Below are 24,150 nucleotides of genomic sequence, written 5' to 3'. Positions count from 1 at the left end.
AACTGGGCACGTGTCATTGCAAATAGCAACACTGCAGCCAGGAACTCTACCTGCAGGTGTTGGGAGATGTACTGCTGTAAAATTTCATATCTTTTGTTAGTCGAGCTTATGCAGTCTCCTCCAGAGATGATATTTCCTTCTCTTCCGCCTCTAGTCTCCTCCCTACTCGCTCCTTTCTGTTCTTCCTCCTCCTGAAAACACAAGTGCTGCATATTCATTGTAGGAAATTACAAGCCGAAAATAAGCAAAAAGAGAAATAGAAAAATCGTAGCACCCGTAATCTGAAAATCTTAAAGGAAAAATTGTCAATCCTCCCCCCACCTCCACCACAATGCCCCTCTTCCCTAGGAGTGTCTTCTTGTGCCAGAGCTGAGGCTGTACGCTGGGCAGAGCATCTGATGCCTCCCTGTCACTGCTTCTGCATTGCAGGAGGGAGGGGATGTGTGCATTGCAAGTTGCAACCACCTCTAGCTGTGTGTAGCTGGAGAGCAGCCCGAAGGAGAGGAGGAGGGGTGGAAACTTGGAGAAAGAATGGGGTTGGGGCGGAGTTGGGGTGGAAGCAAGAAGGTACAGGATGAGCCAAGAGAGTTGGGAATGCAAATAGCCCTTCCCTCCTCTGATTTGTGATCTTTTGTCTTTTTAAACTGTCTGTGTTCTCAGTAGAAAGCAACTAAATGTAAACAACAAAGGGCTTGATAATTCTTAAGGGGAGAAAAGTCTGCGTTTTAGTTAGCTTCAAAAAGTAGCTCCAGCAGACTTCTCTTCCTCCCTCTTTCATCTAATAATGCAGGATCTCTGAAAGGGTGCTGCACTGTATGTTAGCTGGCACACGTAGAAAAACAATTCTGTGGTTCACATAAATTGGGGAAACCTTAGGCTAAGTGAAGGAAGTTGACTTTTTTAAATTTCAGAACTTCTTAAAACCTTTAGAATCTGCTGATGTGCATTGTAAGTCTCTTAGGCAGGAGAAGGGTAGATAACAGGCAGCACATCCAAACTTCCAACCATAGAACTTTTTCCATGGGAAACATCTTGGGAGATGAAGGCTCTGTGGAACATTCTTGGGCAGAGCTGCTCACTGTTAATGCTTCAGGCTGAATCTTGGTAAAGACCATGATATGATATGTAACTTGTCTGTTCAGAGCATGGAAGCCCTCATACATTCACAGCCAGATGTGCAATATGGGTACAGGGGTTGTTGATTCTCCACCAGAGCAGAGTGGACAAGCTTGGGTGGATGCAGGACTGGGAGGCGCCCAGGTCTGCCACTCCGGTTCAACTGCTTACTTGAGCCTTGGACAAATCTTTCAGCTTCCCTGAACTTCAACTTCTATGTCCATGAAATGAAAATGCAAAAATATTTGCTTATCAGAACTATTCTAAGTTCCAAGCTGAATGCTTGACATGTAGGAGGAGCTAAATGAATGAGAGCTATTGTTTTTGCATGTATAATTGATAAGGCTTTTAGATTATCCCTGCTACCTTTTCGTTTCAAAAAACTTGCTGGCTCCCCACTGATCTCTTGCATTACAAAGAAATTCATTTTCTCATATAAACCTCCACCCACCATACCTCCCGCCAAGTGACCCCAGTCTACTCCCCTAGGCCATGTGCAGTGAAAGACTCAGAACTGGAATTGGGCAGATCTGGGTCGGAATCTTGATTCTTCTCACCAGCTGGGCAACTGGCTTACCCTTTTTGAACACTGTTTTCTCCTCTGTAAAGCAAAGGGAATGAAATATTATATAAATCTTAAGGTTGCTGTTGGGGGTGAAATGAGAGAAGTCTTGTAATACGCCTGGCATGTGCCTGTGTAGGGAAAGAGCTCAATTAATGGTAGCTAAGATTTTACTCTTGTTTTTCATCGTCATCATCATCATCATCTCTGATACCCACTTGAGGAAAGAGACATGTCTTTCGGGGGTTTCCTGTGCTCAAACTATATTGGTTTTGAGTCACCAGCTCCCACCCCAGGGACAAGGGGGTATATCTTCTCCCCTTCTACCCATTGAGAAATGCAGCCATAGTGATGTATTGGCACTGATGGAAAGGTGTTTAAATGTGTAAACATTCGTAAAGAACTTAGAACAGTGCCTGGCATGCAGCACGATGTCTGACTTTATCAATGAAGTAAAGACGCTGTCTTAGTTTGCTAAAGCTACCATAACAAAATTCCACAGTCTGGGTGGCTTAAATGCCACACATTTATTTTCTCACGGTTCTGAAAAACTGGAACTGTTTTAGAGTTAGAAGTCTAAAATCCCGGTGCTGGCAGAGTGGGTTTCCTCTGAGGCCTCTGTCCTTGCAGATGGCCACCTTCCTGCCTCTTTGTCCTCACATAGTCATCCCTTTGTGGCTCGGCCCCTACTGTCTCTTCCTCTTCCTATAAGAACACCAATCATATTGGATTAGGGCCCCACTTTAACAGCCTCATTTTAATTTAATCACCCCTTCAAAGACCTAATCTCCAAATGTGTATATATTCATGGTGTACAACATGATGTTTTGATATATGTATACCTTATTGAATGGCTAAATCAGGCTAACATATGCCTTACCTCACATATTTATCATTTTTTTCTAGAGAGAACACTTACAATCCACTCTTTCAGCAGCTTTCAAGTGTATATAATTTTTTTTTCTTGTTATTGAAACAGGGCCTTGCTCTGTTGGCCAGACTGGAGTACAGTAGCATGATCATGGCTCGTTGTAGCCTCTACCTTCTGGGCTCAGGTGATCCTCCCACCTCAGCCTCCCAAGTAGCAGGGACCACAGTTGCATGTCACCAAGCCCAGCTAATATTTGTTTTTGTTTTTTTGTAGGGATTGGGTCTCACCATGTTACCCAGGCTGGTCTCAAACTCCTGGGCTCAAACAATCTGCCCATCTCAGCCTCCCAAAGTTCTGGGATTACCGGCGTGAGCCACCATCCTGGCCATAATATATTAACTACAGTCACCATGATTTACAATAGTTCTTTTGAACTTATGCCTCTTTTTAAACTAAATTTTTCTGTCTTTTGATCAACATCTCTCCAGTCCTTTTACCCCCACCCTTCCCAGCCTCTGGTATCTACCATTTTACTGTCTGTTGCTATGAATTCAACAATTTTAGATTCTTCATATAAGTGGGATCATGTATTATTTGTCTTTCTGTGCCTGGCATAATGTCCTCCAGGTTCACCCATGTTGTCACAAATGACAGGATTTCCTCTTTTTGAAGCTGAATAGTATTCCATTTGTATATATATATACCACATTTTCTTTATTCATTTGTTGATGGACACTTAGGTTGATTCCATATCTTGGCTATTGTGAACAGTGCTGCAGTGAAACATGGGGGTGCAGATATCTCTTTGACATCCTGACTTTGTTTTCTTTAGATATTTTAGATACAGTGAGTTCTAGATTTCTCTTCAAAGAATCAGTATGTCAGTATGTTCAGTTCTTTGTCCTCCATTTTAAAGTTAACTTCCTCGTAGTTTCAGAAACAACCTTTTCCATCAGTTTTAATTGGTAGTTCACATCTGTTCCCCTGGTCACCTTCTCCATCCTGACTCATCCTGATCACCTGCTTTGACCTGAGTCACCTCTGTCACCTGCTCTGACCTAAGTCACCTTTAGTTACCTGTTCCTAACTGTCCTTCCCACCAAAATACTCACCCCACCACTCTGGCTCATACCCCTACTCTCTTTAAAATAGCCAATCGGAATTAGCTTAGACTGTGTGGTCCAACCCTAGCCAATAGGCGAACGACACAACAGTAGGGGCTACCTGCATCAGGGATAAGAACTCCTTCCCCTCCCTTGTCCAGGTGTGCTTTCGCCATTACTCCATTTGCAAGTCACACCCTTCTATAGAAGTAAAAATTGCCTTGCTGAGAAAATTAAATTTATGTTCGAGTGCTATTTCTTTGAGGCACCAAAAATTTGTTTCTAACAGATATATACCCAGTACTGGGATTGCTGGTTCATATGATAGTTGTATTTTTAATTTTTTTAAGAACTTCCATACTGTTTTCCATAATGGCTGTACTAATTTACATTCCCACCAACCTGTGCCAGGGTCCACTGTCTCCACATCTCTGCCAACACTTGATATCTTTTATCTGTTTTTTGAGACAGAGTCTCGCTCTGTTTCCCCAGACTGGAGTACAATGGTGAGATCATGGCTCACTGCAGCCTCAGCCTCCAGATCCTCCCACTAAAGCCCCCCAAGTAGCTGGGACCCCAGGCATGTACCACCATACCTGGCTAATTTTTTCTTTTGTGTTTTTGGTAATAGCCATTCTAACAGGTATGAGGTATTATCTCATTGTGGTTTTAATTTGCATATTCCTAATGATTAATGATGTTCAACTTTTTTTTTTTTTTTGAGATGGATTCTCTGTTGCCAGGCTGGAGTGCAGTGGCATGATCTCAGCTCGCTGTAACCGCTGCCTCCCAGGTTCAAGTGATTCTCCTGCCTCAGCTTCCCAAGTAGCTGGGACTACAGGCGTGTACCACCACGCCCAGCTAATTTTTGTAGTTTTAGTAGAGACAGGGTTTCACCATGTTGGCCAGGATGGTCTCGATCTCTTGACCTTGTGATCCACCTACCTTGGCCTCCCAAAGTGCTGAGATTGCATTTTTGATATACTGGTTGGCCATTTGTATGTCTTCATTTGATAAATATCTATTCAGGTTCTTTGCCTGTTTTTTTTTTTTTTTTTTAATTTTATTTGTATTTTAAAAATAGACATGGAGGCCGGCCTCAGTGGCTGATGCCTGTAATCCCAGCACCTTGGGAGGTCAAGGTGAGTGGATCACCTGAGGGCAGGAGTTCAAGGCCAGCCTAGCCAACATATGAAACCTCATCTCTACTGAAAATACAAAAATTAGCCAGGTGTGGTGGCAAACGCCTGTAGTCCCAGCTACTCGGGAGGCTGAGGCAGGAGAATCGCTTGAACCCAGGAGGCAGAGGTTGCAGTTAGCCAAGATCACGCCACTGCATTCCAGCCTAAGTGACAGAGCAAGACTCTGTCTCAAAAAAAAAAAAAAAAAAAAAAATAGACATGGGGTCTCACCTTGTTGCCCAGGCTGAATTCAAACTCTGGGCTCAATGGGCTCAAGCGGTTCTCCCATCTCAACCTCTGGAGTAGCTGGAACTATAGGCAGGCACCACCACACCCAGCCAACCTTTGCCTATTTTAAAATCAGGCTATTTTTTTTCTTTCTATTGAGTTGTTTGAATTCCTTGTGTATTTTGGATATTAACCTCTTATCAAGATGTAATATTCTCCCATTCTGTAGGTTGTCTCTTCACTCTGGTGATCCTTTGCTGTACAGCTCTTTAGTTTGATGTAATTCTATGTGTCCATTTTTGCTTTTGTTGCCTGTGCTTTTGCATTCATATTCAAAAAATCATTGCCCAGAACAGTGTCATGGAGTTTTTCCCTATGTTTTCTGCTAGTGGTTTTACAGTTTCAGGTGTTATGTTTAAGTCTCTAATCCAGTTTGAGTTGATTTTTGTATATGGTGTGAGATGAAAGTCTGATTTCATTCTTCTGCATGTAGATATCCAGTTTTCCTAGCACCATTTATTGAAGAGACTGATCTTTCCTCATTGTGTGCTCTTGACATCTTTGTTGAAAATCAACTGTAAATGTGTGGATTTATTTCTGAGCTGTCTATTCTGTACCAATGGTCTATGTTTTTATGCCAGTACCATGCTGTTTTGATTACTATAGCTTTGAAGTCGATTTTGAAATAAGATGGTATGATGCCTCCAGCTTCGTTCTTTTGGCTCAACATTGCTTTGGCTATTTGGGAGTTTTTGTGGTTCCATATGAATTTTAGGATTTCTTTTTCTATTTCTGTGAAAAATGTCATTGATATTTTGATAGCAGTTGCATTTTAGATCACTTGAGGGTATGGGCATTTTGTTAATATTCTTCCAATCTATGAATATGAGCCATCTTTTTATTTATTTGGGTTGTCTTCAATTTTTTTCATCAATGTCTTATAGTTTTCTGTGTACAGATCCTTTACCTCCTTGGTTAAATTCATTCCTATATTGTTGTTGTTGATTTTTTTTTTCTTGCATTCCTCTTTAACTTTACATTCAAATCCAGTATCTAGTCAAAAGACAACACTCACTATGCAATAATATACCTCAAAAAACATTTCTAGGGCACCTAGTGCCTGCCAGGCATTATTCTAGGTGATGGGAATATAGAGATGAAAGAAATGACATCTCTGTCGCCCTCTTCAGCTGACAGTTTGGGATGATAGATGTATGAGCAACTAACAGCATGAGATAGGTGATGGTAAGCTGTAGAAATGGGAAGGAATTTAAACCGGGCCTTTAATGATGGGTAGGACTTACCCAGGTTGGCAGGCAGAATTGGTGTCCCAGGCAAAGGGACCAGTGTGAAGAGGTACAGAAAGGTGAAGAGGAGAGGACATGATTGTTATTTCGAAGACACATCCCATATCGGGTGAAAAAGTTCAAAGGAATGAAAAGTAATGAGGTTGGACAAATCAGCAGTGCAGGCTGCTTGAACGCCCTCTGTGCTGTCACACACCTTTGTCCATGAATTCTTTTCCCAATTTTATCCTTGCCTCAAAAACCACTTTCTTTTTCAGAATCCACTTTGATTATTATTACTTGTGCCTGGGTCTTATTACCCAAGATGGTAAATTCCTTGAGGTCAAGGATGGTGTCTTTAGTCACATATAATTCCCAAAAAGTACCCAGAAGAATGCTTTGCATAAGTACTTTGCTGATTTGAATAGGATAAGTTGTAAACTACCTTATGATTTAACTTCCCTCTCACCACTGTCAGGCTCTGGTTTGGAGGCCCAGGAACACACAGATCAGGTGACAATGCATTCAGCTGCAGGGGTAATCATTCATACATATTCACACGCATGGGACTATGCTAGGCAATATCAAACAGCACTGGCCTAAGAACTTGGCTTTTCGACATTCGTACCTTTGACTACAAATCAGTAGAGTTTATGTTATAATTAAAACAGTTCAACTTTTGGCTGGACGTGGTGGCTCATGCCTGTAATCCTAGCACTTTGGGAGGCTGTGGTGGGCGGACCACCTGAGGTCAGCAGTTTGAGACCAGCTTGGCCAACATGGTGAAGCCCCATCTCTACTAAAAATATATATATATAAAAATCAGGCAGGCATGGTGGCATGCACCTGTAATCCCAGCTACCTGGGAGACTGAAGCAGAAGAATTGCTGGAACCCAAGAGGCAGAGATGGCAGTGAGCTGAGATCTTGCCAGTGTACTCCAGCCTGGGTGACAGAGCGAGACTCTGTCTCAAAAAAAAAAAGAGTTCAACTTTGTTCTACAATTGTGCCTTTGTGTTGTTAGGTATGTGATAATAGAACATTTATGAATTGAATAATCATTTTGTGCATGTGTTGAAGCCTGCCACATATAATCCAGAAATCATTCAAAGCTAATCACATACACATGTGAGATGGCAACTGTGATTCTGCTTTTTACCCGGTAATATACATACTAAGCTTTTTGTAGCACTGATTTTATGCTTAAAGATACATTGTTTTCATAAAACATGTATTAGTGTTTATACAACAACCCTAAATACATGTATTAATTTTATAGATTCATGACATTCATCATTTTCTGGGCAATACCTTTATATTTTTTGGGGTAATTTCAACTGAGATTTTCATATTTGCCCATTCATTATCCAGCCCCTTAGTTGGATGTGACTGCTGTCTGAGCACCTTCTATGCTAGGTCATCCTTATAAAAGATGATGAGATGCTTACTCGGATCTAGAGGAGGCCGCAGTTTAGAAGGGGACAGACTTGTAAAAGATGTAGCGACATCAGTATAAATCAAGGCACAGAAGTCAGGATGGTGGGGGGAGTAGGCTGGCATGTGGAAGGAAGTTAAGGAAGGTTCCTAGAGATAACTTTTTTTTTCTTTCTTTCTTTCTTTCTTTTTTTTTTTTTTGAGACAGTGTCTTGCTCTGCTGCCCAGGCTGAAGTGCAGTGGCACGATCTCAGCTTGCTGCAATCTCCAGCTCCTGGGTTCAAGTAATTCTCCTGCCTCAGCCTCCCAAGTAGCTAGGGCTACAGGCATGTACCACCACACCTGGCTGATTTTTGTATTTTCAGTAGAGATGAGGTTTCACCATGTTGACCAGGCTGGTCTTGAACTCCTGGCCTCAAGTGATCTGCCCTCCTTAGCCTCCTAAAGTGCTGAGATTACAGGCGTAGGCCACCATGCCTGGCCCCTTGAGATAACATTTAAATTTAAGCTGGGTTTGAAAGAGAAAGAATTTATCAGATGGAAGGAGGAAAAGAGTGTTTTAGAGGAAGGGAAAGCAGGTACAAAGACATGAAAGTGAGAAACTGAGTAGTTTGAGGAACTGTAAATGATTCCATTATCTTGGAGCATCAAATGAAATGAGATACAAGCAGAGATGAGCTTGTTTCCTTGATAAGGAGCTGGGACTTTGTTCTCTGAACCTGTGTTCCTCAAAGTGTGGCCATAAACCACATGCACAAGAATGCCTTGAGGTGCCTGGTATAATTTAAAATTTCTGAATTCTAAACTGCACTTACAGAATTAGAATCTCATGAGATGGACCAAAGATCTGCATTCTGTAAGCTCCAGTGATACCTATACATGCTAAGGTTTGGAAACCATAGTTATTATATAGGTGGTGAGAAGGCTTTGAATGGTGTAATGTAGTGTAGTGACTTACTAAGATATTTACTTTCCAGAGAACCTGGAGGCATTATAGGAGATCTATTGGAAATGTTTCCCAGGAAGCAGGGAGATGATTAAGAAACTTTTGCAGTAGTCCACATGAGCTATTATAAGTGCCAGAATTAAGAGTGATGTGATGGAGTAGAGAGAAGACAGTATGTTTATAAAATGCTTTGGAAGGAGAGAGAGAAATTTGGTGAACAATTTAAACTCCCAGCTGTTAGACTTGAGTGCTGTAGGGAAGTGATGCAGTAGAGTAGATAGTTAAGGCTGTGAACTTTGAAGCTAGACTGCCCCAACACTGGTACTTTTCTATCTGTGCAATTTTTGATAAGTTGCTTAGCCTCTCAGTGCCTCAGTTTCTTTTATAAAGTTACAAAGTTTCCTTTGTTTTGAGGATTAAATTAACAGCAAAAAAAGCTTGGAACAATGCCTGGCACTAAATAGTATTTTAGAGAGGCAAAGTAGGTAGTACTAGTTAGCATATTCATAGTTGTAGTCTAGAACTAATAGTTAACATAATTAGTTAGAAACATGGTAGATAAAGAGCTTGTCTCAGTCCATTTTCTGTTGCTGTAACAGAATATCTGAGACTAGTTAATTTGTAAAGGAAAGAAGTTTATTTGGCTTGTGGTTCTGGAGGTTGTGAAGTCCAGAGGCATGGTGACAGCTTCTGGCTAGGGCTTTTGTACTGCATCATAATATGGTGGAAAAACTGAAGGATAAGTGAGCAAATGCAAAAGAGACCACAAGAGCAAGCTTAGCTCTCTTTTAAAACAATTCATTCTTGTGAGAACTCACCCCTCCAAAATGCTATTGAACTATTCATGAGGGCTGTGCCCTCACAACCCAATAACCCCTTAAAAACCTGACCTCCCAACACTACCACATTGGGAATTAAGGTTCTAATAACCGGAACTTTTTGGGGGGGACCCATTCAAACTATAGCAGAGACCAAAAGTTTAATTGCTCATGCCTGTAATCCCAGCACTTTGGGAGGCTGAGGCGGGCGGGTCACGAGGTCAGGAGTTCGAGACCAGCCTGACCAACATGGTGAAACCCTGTCTCTACTAAAAACACAAAAGTTAGCCGGGTGTGGTGGTAGGTGCCTGTAATCCCAGCTACTCAGGAGATTGAAGAATCGCTCGAACCCAAGAGGTAGAGGTTGCAGTGAGCCGAGATCATGCCATTGCACTCCAGCCTGGGTGACAGAACAAGACTCCATCTCAAAAAAAAAAAAAAAAAAAAAAAAGTTTAATTGCCCAGTTTGAATCCCAGCCTGCTATTATTAGTCATATGACTTAGGGGAACTCTCTGTGCCTTAGTTTATCTGTAAAATGGGAATGATATTAATGTATACCACATATGGTGAGGATTAAAATAATGCATGTAAAGGCTTAGAACAGTGCAGGCACATGGTAAGGACTCAATAAATATTGACGACTACTGTCATTATCATTATTAACCAAGAAAAGGAAGCTACGTTGAAGAGCATATATGTTTCAGTTTTGATCTTCCAGGTTAAAGTGTATAGTAGGCAGTTTGCAGTATAGGTTTGGAGCTCAGCAAAGAAGTCAGAGCTAGAGATATCAATTTGGAAGTGAAAAGTATAGAGAAGTTACTTCAAATCATGAGTTTCAGTGAAACGTCAAAGATAAGTGTTGTCATTCAGGAAGGAATAGATGGGGAATGGAAGCAGGAGAAAGGAAGAGGCGTTCTCTGAACCAGGCATTGTGCTACTTACAATTCTTCGTAGATACAATATACTTTCCATTCCCAATAACCCTACAGTATCATATTTGTTATGCTGGCGCCAAGTCATACTGGCTTATTCAGTGACTTCATGTTGGTAGCTTGCAATTGGCCTTGATGAAAGCATTTACACTATAGAAATGGGAAATGCTACAAATCAGAGCTCCCCTGTCCTCCGAGGCTCCCAGCCCTTGCCCTGCCAAGAACCACGTTACTAGGACAACATACAATTATCCTTGCTGTTGAAGAAATGGAAGCTTAGAGAAGTGAAGCCCCTGCCTTTTAAATTGTACAATGATTCCTCTTCATTGAAAATGCCCTTTAACTACTGTGGTTTTCCAAAGTTGAGATATTTGATGCTTCTCATACTTGAAAACTTAATTGTATGCCCCCTGTGAGTGAGTTATTACATTACTCTAATACTGTATTAGGAAACAATCCTGAATGAGTTTAGAGAAATAGTTTAGAGCATCTGTTGATGATGATTTAAAACACAGGGATTATATTTCCTTGACTATTAAAGAGTTTGCTGATTAGAAGTCATGAGCTAGTTTTATCAGCTATTATACTAAAAAGAGTCATTGAACAAAGGGGAAGTCAGATGATGTGGGAGAGAGTGAAAGAATTACAGGTAAATAGTCTCAAATTGTTTAATTCATTATATACCATACCTTAATGAGTTGATGAGACACTCACTTTATTTACACTTTGCTCTAGAACAGTGTAATTTAAAATGGATGTATAAAATTGCTTAGCATGAATCCAGAGACTTTACAGGAAAAAATATATATATTTCTAACTTGTTTCTAAAGTACAGATTCAGTTTATTAATCTGTTTATGACACAGTACACAGGAGGCAAAGTGTTTCACATCATAGACTTCACTTCCAACTCCTGGGAATGTTCATTTCTTTGGCTTACAGGAGAAACTAGACAGGAAAGCCAGGCACTGCTTAGGCAACTAAAATGAGGTTGGGGGCAATGCTAATATCCTCACAGGAACAGCCACAGGGACTGTTAGTCACAAGCTGGTTTTCTGGACCTGTTAGCTGGAAGCATGGGGAGCATCATTTCTGGATGCTCATGCTGTGTTGGGCTTCAGCCATCTCCAACACACAGGTACAGCACCCTTAGTGTCTTGCTGGATGTAATAGTACAGGGACTTGCTGTACTTTTCTCTTGAATTCAGACCTAATTTTCAACATGTCCACTTCATTGTGGGAGACCATGATTCTGATCAGTAGTACCTTTATCTCGAGTCCTCTTGCCCTTCATGGAGTGGTACAGCCAGTCAGCAAAATACAGGGGCTTGTTCTGAATACACTGGACCAGCTTCAGGAAAGCATTTTCTTGGTCTCCATTAACCTCTTTCTTGATGCTCTCCAACATGTCATAAGGGCTGTAGCTCTTGTACCTATCAAATACTTTCTGGAGGTGGGACATGCTGTGCTCGGTCATGATGGTGATCCACTTGGGAACATCAGTTCCTTTCCTCTTCACCCCAGTGTCATAGAGATCCCGGGCATTTTGGTCAATCAGTTCATAATCAATGACAGAACCATCTTCTGCTCTTCTACCCTTTGCTAGGGCAACACATCTGGTGACTTGCAGAAGTCACCAGATGTGTCTGAAATAATGTCCTTCTCCAGATCAGTCTTGTACATTTCCTTTAGACTCTGTTAATTTCCTGCAGCTCCTGGTTGGTTTTCCAGCAGATGATCTCAATGAGGGAGTCCTCGTTGGTTCCCAGCCCCTTCATGGAAGCTTTTAGCTCAGAAGCGTCATACTGAGCAGGTGTCTTTAATAGGCCCAAAGCCACTATCTAGGTGGCCAAATAAGGCTGACTTCGGTGCTGATGCAAGTTCCTTTTTGGTCCTTCTCTGGCAGGTGAAGGCAATATCCTGTCTCTGTGCATTGCTGTGGTTAGTCAAAATGTTGACAGTGGTGATCTCATCCACACCTTTGGTCTTGATGGCCATTTCAGTGTTCGAAGTATCCTGTTCAGCATCAAAGTTGGTGTAGGCTTTGACTGACCCATATGCACTTAGGGGTGTAGAGTGTTCACCCTCCAAGCTGAGCTTGCACAGGATTTCATGAACAGTAGACATTTTGAAGGAAGCTGGGCTGAGCACCGAGATCTGAGAGTATCCCCAGATGCTGAGCTGAAAATATATTATTTTATGCCCCTCTCCCCTGCCCCACCTCTGCAAACTACCACCTTTCCTCCCTAAAATATATGAGGAGGGAGGTCATGCAAAGTTGGCATCTTAGGTCATTATAGGACCATCACCCCATCCTTGAGAATCTCATCCTTGGGAACTCTTCTTGCATTTCAAGTGGAAAAAGATGCAACTAATATTGACTAAGTGCTAGACACTGTGCTGTGTTATAGAATGCGGTGGTGAACAGGACAGATGTTGCTCCTGCCCTCAAGCAGCTTACAGTGTAGTGAAGGATACAGACAGTTAAATAAAGTATCATGTGTTAAAGGATGGGGTTTTGTAAAGGATTTTAAAGAGAAAACATGATTCATGTGAGCCCAAAATGTAATTATCTTCACCCCCGAAACCCAGAAGAAGCCATGTGTGTAATGGGGAGAAAAGTGTTATGTGAAGGATCAGGGGAACCAGGTTTTATTCTTCCCCCGTCTCTGACGATCTCTGCAATGTATCTAGCTTCAACTTTCTCATCTATAAAATGGGGATGATAATGTTTGTCCTGTTATCTCATGGGATGGTATGTGAGAGAATGTATATGAAAGTGCTATAAATATGATTGAACATTTTGTTTTCTAGCGATGTAATGGGGGTTGTAATTTACTCATTCATTAATAACTTCTTCATGCACTTTTTCATCCAGCAAACATTTGTTAAGCATCTACTTGACTGAAGATCCTGTGTTAGATACTACACTTGGCTTAGTTTCATCTTATTGCATCATTCCATTCAAAACATCTAGATTTATTTAGCACTAACTTCCTTTATTTATTTATTTATTATTATTATTATTATTAGTATTATTATTATTATTGAGATGGAATCCTGCAGGCTGAAGTGCAGTGGCATGATCCCAGCTCACTGCAACCACTGCCTCCTGGGTTCAAACCATTCTCTTGCCTCAGCCTCCTGAGTAACTGGGATTACAGGCATGTGCCACCATGCTCAGCTAATTTTTTGTGTTTTTAGTAGAGATGGGGTTTCATTATGTTGGCCAGGCTGGTCTCAAATTCCTGACCTCAAGTGATCCACCCACCTTGGCCTCCCAAAGTGCTGGGATTACATGTGTGAGCCATTGTGCCCGGCCAGCACTAATTTCACATGAAGTTGGAATGGGTGGTGAGAGGAAATCTGCATTTATTGATCCCCTATTTCAGTCTAAGGGTTCACCTTCTCTAATCTTCCTGGAGGGGTAGGTGGAAGTGACCACGAAGAATATGGGTGAGAAGCTGTTGAATTAAAAATTCATTTTGTGCTTCATAGGCTAGACTTGTATCTGGAAAAACAAAATGGTTTAATTATGGAATTATAGAATAATTGTCAAATTGATTATAGTTACTTTAAAAATTCTTGTTATTCATTTTACTAGCTAATATGTAACTGTCAAATGAAATCTTTTACATTAAAGTAGATAAAAAAGATTTTATAAGTATTATATGTGTTTTGTGTTATTTATATTTGTTATGAAAGAACTAGTTTTTAAAATATATTTAGAATATTTTAGAGAGAGAGAAGAGACTTTCTACAAATGAAATAGAATTTACTGAAAAGCTTCAAGAGTAAGGCATGATCCCAAATTATTTCTAACTTCTGAAATTGTCTTAAGACACTTTACAAATACTTGAACATTTCAGCATAATGACAATATGCTATAGTGCTGCATCACCATCAAGATGTTTCTAGTTTAACTGTTGGTGAAAATGGTCGGCATCAATTGTCCTCCCAAGTATATGCTAGTGGTGTCCTTTTAATCTTCAGGAGTAATGCACTGATTCTGCTGTGCTTTCAGATAGAGTTTAAAAAATAATAATAATCAATTATCTCCAATACGACAAAAGATGTCCATAAGAATCAGGAGATGTTACCAGGAATGCCAACCAGCCATTCAGAAACCGAGCCATGGAGCTTAAAGAAAAGATTTTTTTTAAACAGTATTACAAAATAAAAATGGTAGTCCCTATTTCATCTAGCTTCTTTCAAAAATATGTAAGCAATGTTAGACAAACAGATGTTCCTGCGACTTTGTGATTTAATTTACATGTGGGCAACAGACTTGAGCTCTCCTTAAATTCAAACCAAGAATAAGCGCTGGGCCAACACATTGCCCTTGAGTTCAGCAGAGATCATGGAACCTCTTTCCAGCAGTGTGGTCTTTTGCAACACAGTCCATTGCTCTTGTGACCTAGTATTAGCAGGTGTGGAACATCTCACATTCATTTCAAGCTAGGCATAGAGTCTTCCTTCTCCTTGTTCTGAATGGTATATTACTATGGCATTCAACTAAATATCTTTCCAAGTTTTAAAATTATACCCCAAAATACAACTATTGCCCATTTCTACTCACACTGAAAAAATGTGTGTTTATTTCTGTAAAGAACAAAAAGTGTTAGTATTTTTTGCTCATATTTTCCCTCCTCCAACATCATGTCCATATTTTCAAAAGGAAAACAGACTCTTTTTGACTAAGACACCTCCTTGACTAGTACTAAAGCACTGTTTTCTCTGTGTTTTTCTCTTCCTTTTATCAGCTGCTACTGCCTGCAGGGTCTTCTGAGTAGAATAGGCATCCTTCTAGCAGGACAGACAGAAGGTTAGAGGAAGGAGAGCAGCAGGCAGTTTTTGTCCCTACCTGGACCACAAGGACAGTCAATCAGTGTTCATCTACTCTGTTTGGGTGCTGCTTAACCCCTTCTCTCTTTTTTTTCAGTATTTCTTTCCCCCTACCTGTATGCCCTCTAAGCCCTGGGTGCACTGTCAACTTTATATAAGCAAGAATCTAGAACAGTCTGGGTTTTATAGAGAATCACTTCTTCTTTGGTTTATGGTCCAGTCTCAGTTAATTGGTCCTCATTTCCTCATATTGTTTAATTCCATGCTTGTGTTTATCAATTTTTTTTTTTTGTACAGACGGGTTCTCACTCTGTTGCCCAGGCTGTCTAGAACTCTCTTGGCCTCAAGCAGTCCTCCTGCCTCAGCCTCCCAAAGTGCTGTGATTACAGGCACGAGCTATGATGCCTGGCCTATAAAATTTTTTTCATAAATGAAGTTTTTATTCTTAAGAGACCCTGGCTTGTCCATACCACCTTTGAAAAATTATTTCTAAGCTGAGCATTTTAGAATTGTTTCTGTTTCTAGCCCATCTGTTTTGCTGTACCTGTTACCTAGCTGTTATTCAGACATGGGGGAAAGACCAAAAATAACACTTGTTTTAAAACAAATATAAAATAAAAATGGCAGTGCCTGTTTCATCTAGCTTCTTTCAAAAACATATAAGCAATGTTAGACAAACAGATGTTCCTCCGACCTTGTGATTTAATTTACATGTGGGCAACAGACTCGAGCTCTCCTTACCTTCAAACCATGGCACATATCCCCTTCGAGGACCAGCCACTCCTTTCCTGCTCCCCACTACCAGAAACAACTCGCCATTTCAAGAATGTTCATTGATTCCATATTCACGCATGTTATTGGGATTCTATGTGGATCAAGTATCAAAGATCCTTTCTTCTGATACATTTGGATTAAAATATGACAGTATCTGGATCTCACATTTTTCTTTCACGCTGGTGCTAGTAGATGAGATGCAGAGGTCGTGAGTAAACTTGATAGGGTCCATGATTCAATGAACTGACCACCACATGGGTCTGGTGAGAACCAGCTCGTCTATGATGATTCTGCCCGGCAGTTTTGTTGTTGATTTTATTCTAAGTTTAATCCATCACCAATTTCAATTTCTAAACCCAAAAATCTGTTTCAGACAAATCTATTCCCAAACAGTGTTTAAGCAGGTGTTTGACATTAGCCATCACCAGTGCATCCTTGTCTATGCTTTCCTAAGGCACTGCATTGATGTCGAAACACAAAATAGCAAATGGCTCTTTTTTTTTTTTTTTGAGACAGAGTCTTGCTCTGTCATCTAGGCTAGAGTGCAGTGGTATAATCTTGGCTCACTGCAACCTCCACCTCCCATGTTTAAGCAATTCTCCTGCCTCAGCCTACCGAGTAGCTAGGATTACAGGCACATACCACCACACCCAGTTAATTTTTGTATTTTTAGTAGAGATGGGGTTTCACCATGTTGGGCAGGCTGGTCTTGAACTCCTGACCTCAGGTGATTCATCCGCCTCGGCCTCCCAAAGTGCTGGGATTATAGGCATGAGCCACTGCGCCCAGCCCAAATTGCTCTTTTGAATATAAATGAAATTACAAACCTGAAGAATGGTTCTCTCTCTGTAACTATGAAACATTTAGCTTTCTTCGTGGTCATTTTTGAGCAAAATTCATTGTTTCCATTCATTAATATTTACATCATCTTATTGAAATAAATTATAAAAACTTCCTTTGAAACAAAACCAGATGTCTGTTAACCTGTAGATGATTTGCTGTTTTTCTCTCTGCCTCATCTATTCTTTTAAAAGAGAGTCTAGTATGGCCAGGTGTGGTGGTTATCGTGGTGTGTACCTAGAGTTCCAACTACTTGAGAGGCTAACGCCGGAGAATTGCTTAGGCCCAGGAGTTTGAGACCAGCCTGGGCAATATTGCAAGACCCTGTCTCAAACAAACAAAATAAAACAAATCAAAAAAAGTATCTAGTATGGGTGGAAATATTTTCTTGGATTAATGAATTTCCTTTTGCCTTTCTTATTTAATCTACAAAGCACCGTGTGAGAATATGTTTTTATAATTTCAGGAAGAATATCCAGCCTGTGATATATTGAATCTTTGAAAATAATCTCTAAGTAAATCTGTAATATGAAAATCAGCCTACTATTTTTATAACATCTGTGGCCTTCGGTTTGTTAAATGTACTGAAAGTCAAGTGTCCACGTTTCTTCCAAGAGCTGCTGAGTGAGAGGGTGGAATTTTGGCAAAACTGTAAAATAAGGCCCCTCTCCTGTTGCATATCCTTAGGGCAGGGCCCCTTTGCCAGGTTCCCTTCTCCCACTAAAACCCAGAATGGCAGGACCCAAACTGAGTCTGAACCATCCCAAATGCCCCCTCCCACCCCAAATGCAAACCAGGTCCACAAAGATAGAAGACAGGGGCTGAGTGAGCGGGGCTGAGAATGTTCATTCTGAGAATGCCATGCCCAAGGCAGCACAGACCTGGCAGATAGCAGTGGCGTAGGGTAAAGTGGGAAAGCCATGTCAGATAAAGGCAGGCCATATTAGTTTTTAGTATGATGTCTTTGTGGGATCTAAGAATATTTTAAACATGTTTATATCCTAAATGTGACTTTGTTTTTTAAAGCAATTAGGTGGCTCAATCACTTTTTTTTTTTTAAACCATAGATTTAGAGGGAAACTGGTCCTGTTAACTCAATTCAAAGAAAAACAACAAGCTTTTGAAAAGAGTTATTAAGAGGCAGTTTATATTTCTCAAGTTAGTCTACATGTTGTCACTTAGGAAGTACTTTTTACTTTCTCAGGCCTGTAACAGATGATACAGGAGAAACAGAATTATAAAAAATAGTTTCCACCTTTTAAAAATATGCAGCTACAAATTAATAAGAGAAGATTGACATTTGCTTTAAAAAGTGATTTTGCAGAGACTATTGGTCAGGAAGAGAGGTTTAATAGCATATGGATTTGGTCATTGAGCAGGGAGGGTACCCTTTTTTTAAAGTATTTTTAAAAACAATGCATTCTCAGGTACCAATGGAAATCTGAATTATTCTCTTGCTGAAATGCAGAAATCCAACCGTTTAGTGCTTAATTTTTACGGTTTTATCATTTATTTTAGGTACCAAAGGAAGAAATAAAGGAGAGTTTACAAATCTTCAGGGGGTAGCTGCATCTACAAGTGGAAAGATATTAATTGCAGACAGTAACAACCAATGTGTGCAGGTATAGCCCCAATTATATACCTTTAACTACTTATATTGATACAAATAAATATAGTTACATATTTTCCTACTTCAGACTTAAGATATATGGTGTAAGGAAAAAAGCTTATGTGCATGTAGACTTTTCTTCAAATAGAGTTTGCATGTTCTGATCTCTGTATGTATGGCAGATGTTTTTGCCTATGTCTTCCTCAGTGATGCCTGTGCTAGTTCACATTCTAATGAATGTAATTTATTTCACAGATATTTTCCAATGACGGCCAGTTCAAAAGTCGTTTTGGCATACGGGGACGCTCTCCAGGGCAGCTGCAGCGGCCCACAGGAGTGGCTGTACATCCCAGTGGGGATATAATCATTGCCGATTATGATAATAAATGGGTCAGCATTTTCTCCTCCGATGGGAAATTTAAGGTAAGATTAACTACTAATTGTTCAGTAAACAATGGAGAGGAGGAATAGGAAATATAAGATGAAATTGTGTATTTCTTTTTTGAGATGCCATGCAACATTCAACAATTCTTCATACACAAAGACATCTGGACATCTAAGTTTATGAAGTGAGAGTAACAGTGATAATTTCATAAGTTTATTCATATATATCCTAAATGTGGCTTTGTTTTTTAAAGCAATTAGGTTGCTCAGTCACTTTTTTCTTTAAAACCATAGATTTAGAGGGAAACTGGTCCTGTTACCTCAATTCAATGAAAAACAACAAGCTTTTGAAAAGCGTTATTAAGAGGCAGTTTATATTTCTCAAATTAGTCTACGTGTTGTCACTTAGGAGGTACTTTTTACTTTCTCGGGCCTGCAACAGATGATATGGGACAAACAGAATTGTAAAAAATAGTTTCCACCTTTTAAAAATGTACAGGCTCATTTTGGAAAAAAGACTCATACACAAGAAATGACAGTAAACAATTTGTGTCAGTCTCTAATGAGTCATACACACTGATACAATCTGAAAACATATTGTTAAAGTATGTAATATGGGATTTGGAAAGAAAAGAAAATGAAGGCTGAATTTTCAGAGAAAATGCAACTGGAGCTACACTTTGAGGGATCCCATTGTTTGATGTATTTACTATCATTCCCAGCATCAGCTTTTTGCAAATAAAGATTTGACTCAGTGTCTTCACCAAATCACCAAAGAGTAGAGAGCCCTCTGGTGATAACAGAAATCTCTCTTATGAGGTGTCATCAAAGAATTGTATCAGCCTGCCCATTTTCTACATTTGTTCATAAGAAAATTATGAGACATCTTGTCAAAGATCTTTGTAAGGGCCAATTGCACTGTGCCTTATATATTTCCCTGTCCAGCCTACTGGAGGCTTCTATTTCTGTTGACAACATGAGTGTTAACTCAGATCAACCCATTGCCATCCCAGCTTATTACTGTTTGACCATCGGCAAATCGTAACTTCCTTGAGCTTCAATAGCCTCGAATTTAAAATTTTGATTTAAAAAAGATCTGTCTTGCCTGGGCATGGTGGCTCATGCCTGCAATCCCAGCACTTTGGGATTGAAGCAGGAGGATCGCTTGAGCTCAGGAGTTCAAGACCAGCCTGGGAAACATGGCAAGACCCTGCCTCTACAAAAAATAAAAAAAAAATTAGCCAGGTGTGGTTGCGCAGGCCTGTAGTCCCAGCCACTTGGGAGGCTGAGGTGGGAGGATTGCTTGAGTCCAGAAGTTAGAGGCTGCAGTCGCCCATGACTACACTAGTACACTGCAGCCTGGGTGACAGAGTAAGACCCTGTCTCAAAAGAAAAAAAGACCTATCTCATAGGATTTAAGCAAAGACTAAATGAGATTTTATGTGCCACATACAAAATAAAGATCTAAGAAATGAATGTTCTTTTCCATGCCGCTAGTAACCCTGTCCAAAAAAATGAAGTCTTGTTTGGTCAGCTATGGTTTGGGCTTCATGTCCTCACACAGGCACCTGGTGGTCATCACTTTCTTGTCTAGGAGTTTGGAGGTGCTGCTTTTCATAATCCATTCTGGAATTCTAAAGATTACTCAAAGTGTACTCATTGGTTTCTTATTGGAAGAATTTCTATTTTCCTTTTTAAAGTCTTCAGATTGCTGTAGTCCCCTCATTGTTTTTATGAAATGAGTTACTTACATAATTGTGAAACTCTCAGATTTGAGCCTCTATTTTGTGTGAGGCAGCATCTTGTCAATTTTGGAGACTGAAAAGGTGTCATTTTTTATTCCACAATATTGCATGTAATTCTTCAATCACCCTTGAATTTTTGGTTCCACTAGAAATTTAATGGCTCTGTAGGATGACCACATATACATAAAAATCTCCTGACTTTCTGTAGCTCTAACTTCTTCTCCCCCCTTTTTTTTTTTGCATTTTAATAATTGTGTATGTGGTAAGACATACCCAAATATGACAAGTTTAATGTGAATATTTATATCTTGAATATCTTGAAAATGTTTATATAGTTTGGAGGCAACCCATTTGTTTATGTTTTATACTCTAGCAAAACTGTGATCTGTCTTTGTAAATTCAGAAGCTAATACTAAAATAGGTTCACATACGGAGACAGGAGTTTTATGTCTAAGGATTAAGGGCTCGGTAAGCATTTTTTGTTCAGTGGTTCAATAGTCTATCTGTAATAGACACTCTTAGAAGAACTGGTTTCTTAGAGTTGGAATATTAAGGGTAATAATGGGAATAAACTCTAAAGAACACTCATGCCCCCTAGAGGACTGGGGGAGTGGAGGTGGTGTAGTTTCAGCAATACCCTTTTCTATGATAGGTGTTGATCAAAACCCAAAGGGTAAAAAGATAGCACATGAAAACACTTTAGGACCCTCACAGGAGTTCATCCAAGTGGAATATCCACAGGTATAGGCAGAGATACTTATTTTCTTCTGTGGTGGGACTCAGTAAAATTAAACAGGTGCTGAGAAAGACATACGTTTAACACCAGTATAGACTCTTTGTATTTATTCCTAGTAGTTCCAGAGATGTAACAGCTTATCTCCTTTTCTTTCTTTTATTCACCAATTTATTAGCCCTGATTTTTATTTCTCTCTGCTCCCTCTAAATTTATTCTATCTTCCCCACTGCCTCCTATCATCCAGCCCATCAAGAAACCTTTTCTATCCAAACAAATAGAGACACCTCTGGCCACCTTACTGTAAAATATCTCATCTCTTTCCTGTTCAATTTAAAGACCTATTTGTTGAGTTAAATACCCTGATTAAACCATTCCAAAGGCAGGATTAAAATATTTTTGTTGGGCCAGACTCAGTGACTCACACCTGTAATCCCAGCACTTTGGGAGACCGAGGTGGGCAGATCACCTGAGATCAGGAGTTCAAGACCAGTCTGGCCGACATGGTGATGGGTGCCTGTAATCCCAGCTACTTGGGAGACTGAGGCAGGAGAATCGCTTGAACCCGGGAGGCGGAGGTTGCAGTGAGCCGAGATCGCACCATTGCACTCCAGCCTGGGCAACAAGAGTGAAACTCTGTCTCAAAGAAAAAAAATATATCTATATATATGTATAATATATATATTTTTATATATACTTTTATATATTTTGTTTGTTTGTTGTTTGTTTACTATTCTGTTTAAGATGGGGTTGACACAATCAGGGAAATGCAGGGATTCTTACCTTTCACTTGGTTGAATCCAGTGCAACTAAACGAGGAGTGATGAAGGGAAGTGGAAAGAAATTTTGGTTCAATGTTTAAGTTATTCTTTTAGATCTACCCTAGTTGTCACTACGTGATAGAATGGAAGTAATCCTTTATTTTCTCTTTTTATTCTAGATAATTATCCATTTGATATTATTTGTTTGAGTCATCTAAGCAACTGCAAGTGTTCATAATGTTAAGTAGTAATAATATTCTTGTTTTAATCATGGAAGTGCCTTCTCTCCCTTTTGATCTCTGCTGACTTACCCTCCAGTTAGACATGAAAGAACAAATGCCATTTCTTTACCTACCATTATGTTATAGCCTCTTTGATCTTTGGGCTAGATTGGAGAATCAGAATCAAATTTACACAGCAGTTTCTCTTGCCAAGAAAACCACTGTTTCTTTCCTAAGTGATTGTGTTCCTTTGCTCTAAAGAGATGAAATCTGAATCTCCGTCATTTATAAACTTAGAAGAATAAAAGGAGCATATAAAGTCTAAAGTCCCCATCATGGAAAAGTCCCATCCTGCTACTAGAAAATTTAAAAATACATATGTGGTTCACATTATATTTCTATCACACAGCACTAATATAGAGAGATAAAATAAGAAGGCTAAAACATAACTTATGAGAATATAACTTTTGGGGTTTTCTAAGCTATAGATGCTGATTTCTCACTTTTCCTTCCAGAAGTCTATATACATACATGCACACATATAACACGCGTGGACTCAGACTACACTCATCATTCCCTACCTTAATTTGTTTAATAAGATGTCTGAGAGTTTTTGTTGTTGTTGTTGTTATTGTTTTTGAGACAGACTCTCGCTCTGTTACCCAGGCTGGAGTGCAGTGGCGCAACCTCAGCTAACTGCAACCTTCATCTCCCGGATTCCAGTGATTCTCCTGCCTCAGCCTCCTGAGTAGCTGGGATTACAGGCACCGGCCACCACACCCAGCTAATTTTTGTGTTTTTAGTAGAGATGGGGTTTCACCTTGGCCAGACTGGTCTCAAACTCCTAACCTCAAGTGATCCTCCCACTGTGGCCTTCCAAAGTGCTGGGATTACAGGTGTGAGCCACTGTGCCTGGCGGAGAGTTCTTTCATAAAAACACATAGATCTACTTCCCTCCAACACGTCAAGCCTGGGTGCCAGGGAGAACTGTGGTTCTTACAGTTTCCCTGACTTAACATATATTCCCTCCTGCTGTTTCCTCACCTGGGGTGCTCCTTCTCCTTCCTTGTCTACTGTGGCCTCATCAACTTATCACTTCACATGCCTTCTTAGATGGCCTATTTGAATTCTCCCAAGTATATTAAAATGAAGACTCAATACCAGACTCTTTAAAGAGATACAGTAGACATGTTTGTCCCTGCAATATGACTGAGACATACTTGCGGGCAGGAGCTACATCTTATTTGTGTTTGTTTGCCATATGCCTAGAATACAGTGTCAGGCAATAGTGGGTGCTTGGGCAGTGTTTGTAGAATTAGGAAATAAATAAGTGAATGAGTGAAGCACCTCTTTATATGTAGTCTAGAAATTCAAGTCATAGAAAGAAAAGTAAATGTACAAGACCTATATCTCATGGCAAATAGACATTTAAATACACACCACAGTCTACTCAGGAACAGGAATAAAATTTAAAATATGACATATGATAGAAATCAAATGCTTTTCCCCTATTTTAAAATATGATAAAAAGTGGAGCCATTTAATCATCATGATTGCCCTATAATAATGCTAGACTTTTAAAATTAATGTATTCAACAAATATTCATTGAATATTTATTATGCACCAAGAAATGTGTTGCCTCTGAGTACACAAAAGTGAATAAAACACATGTGACTCCCGCCCAAAGAGAACTTAATTGTCATAAAGTTCAATGCGAGATGCCTGGCAATTTTTTTTTTTAATTACTGTTATTTAAAAAAA

At 39.9% G+C, this 24,150-nt stretch overlaps 1 protein-coding gene and 1 pseudogene across 4 annotated transcripts in view; one reads left to right on the top strand and one right to left on the bottom strand.

The window, feature by feature from the left end:
* Positions 1–24,150, top strand: part of TRIM2 (tripartite motif containing 2) — a 212,280-nt gene that overhangs the window by 169,556 nt on the left and 18,574 nt on the right. For all 3 annotated transcript variants that reach the window (XM_011969381.1, XM_011969380.1, XM_011969379.1), the window contains exons 7-8: positions 18,454–18,557; positions 18,800–18,967. In XM_011969381.1, the coding sequence (XP_011824771.1) occupies positions 18,454–18,557; positions 18,800–18,967 (272 nt within the window). The remainder of the gene's footprint in view (positions 1–18,453; positions 18,558–18,799; positions 18,968–24,150) is intronic.
* On the bottom strand, positions 11,294–12,652 carry LOC105531460 (annotated as a pseudogene). Its single transcript, XR_001004804.1, has one exon. The product of XR_001004804.1 is annotated as an annexin A2 pseudogene (transcript).

Source organism: Mandrillus leucophaeus, unplaced genomic scaffold (assembly GCF_000951045.1).
Source record: "Mandrillus leucophaeus isolate KB7577 unplaced genomic scaffold, Mleu.le_1.0 Scaffold888, whole genome shotgun sequence".
In the NCBI taxonomy this organism is placed as follows: domain Eukaryota; kingdom Metazoa; phylum Chordata; class Mammalia; order Primates; family Cercopithecidae; genus Mandrillus; species Mandrillus leucophaeus.
Note: the sequence above shows the minus strand (reverse complement) of the source record. Positions and strands in the feature narration are given on the sequence as shown.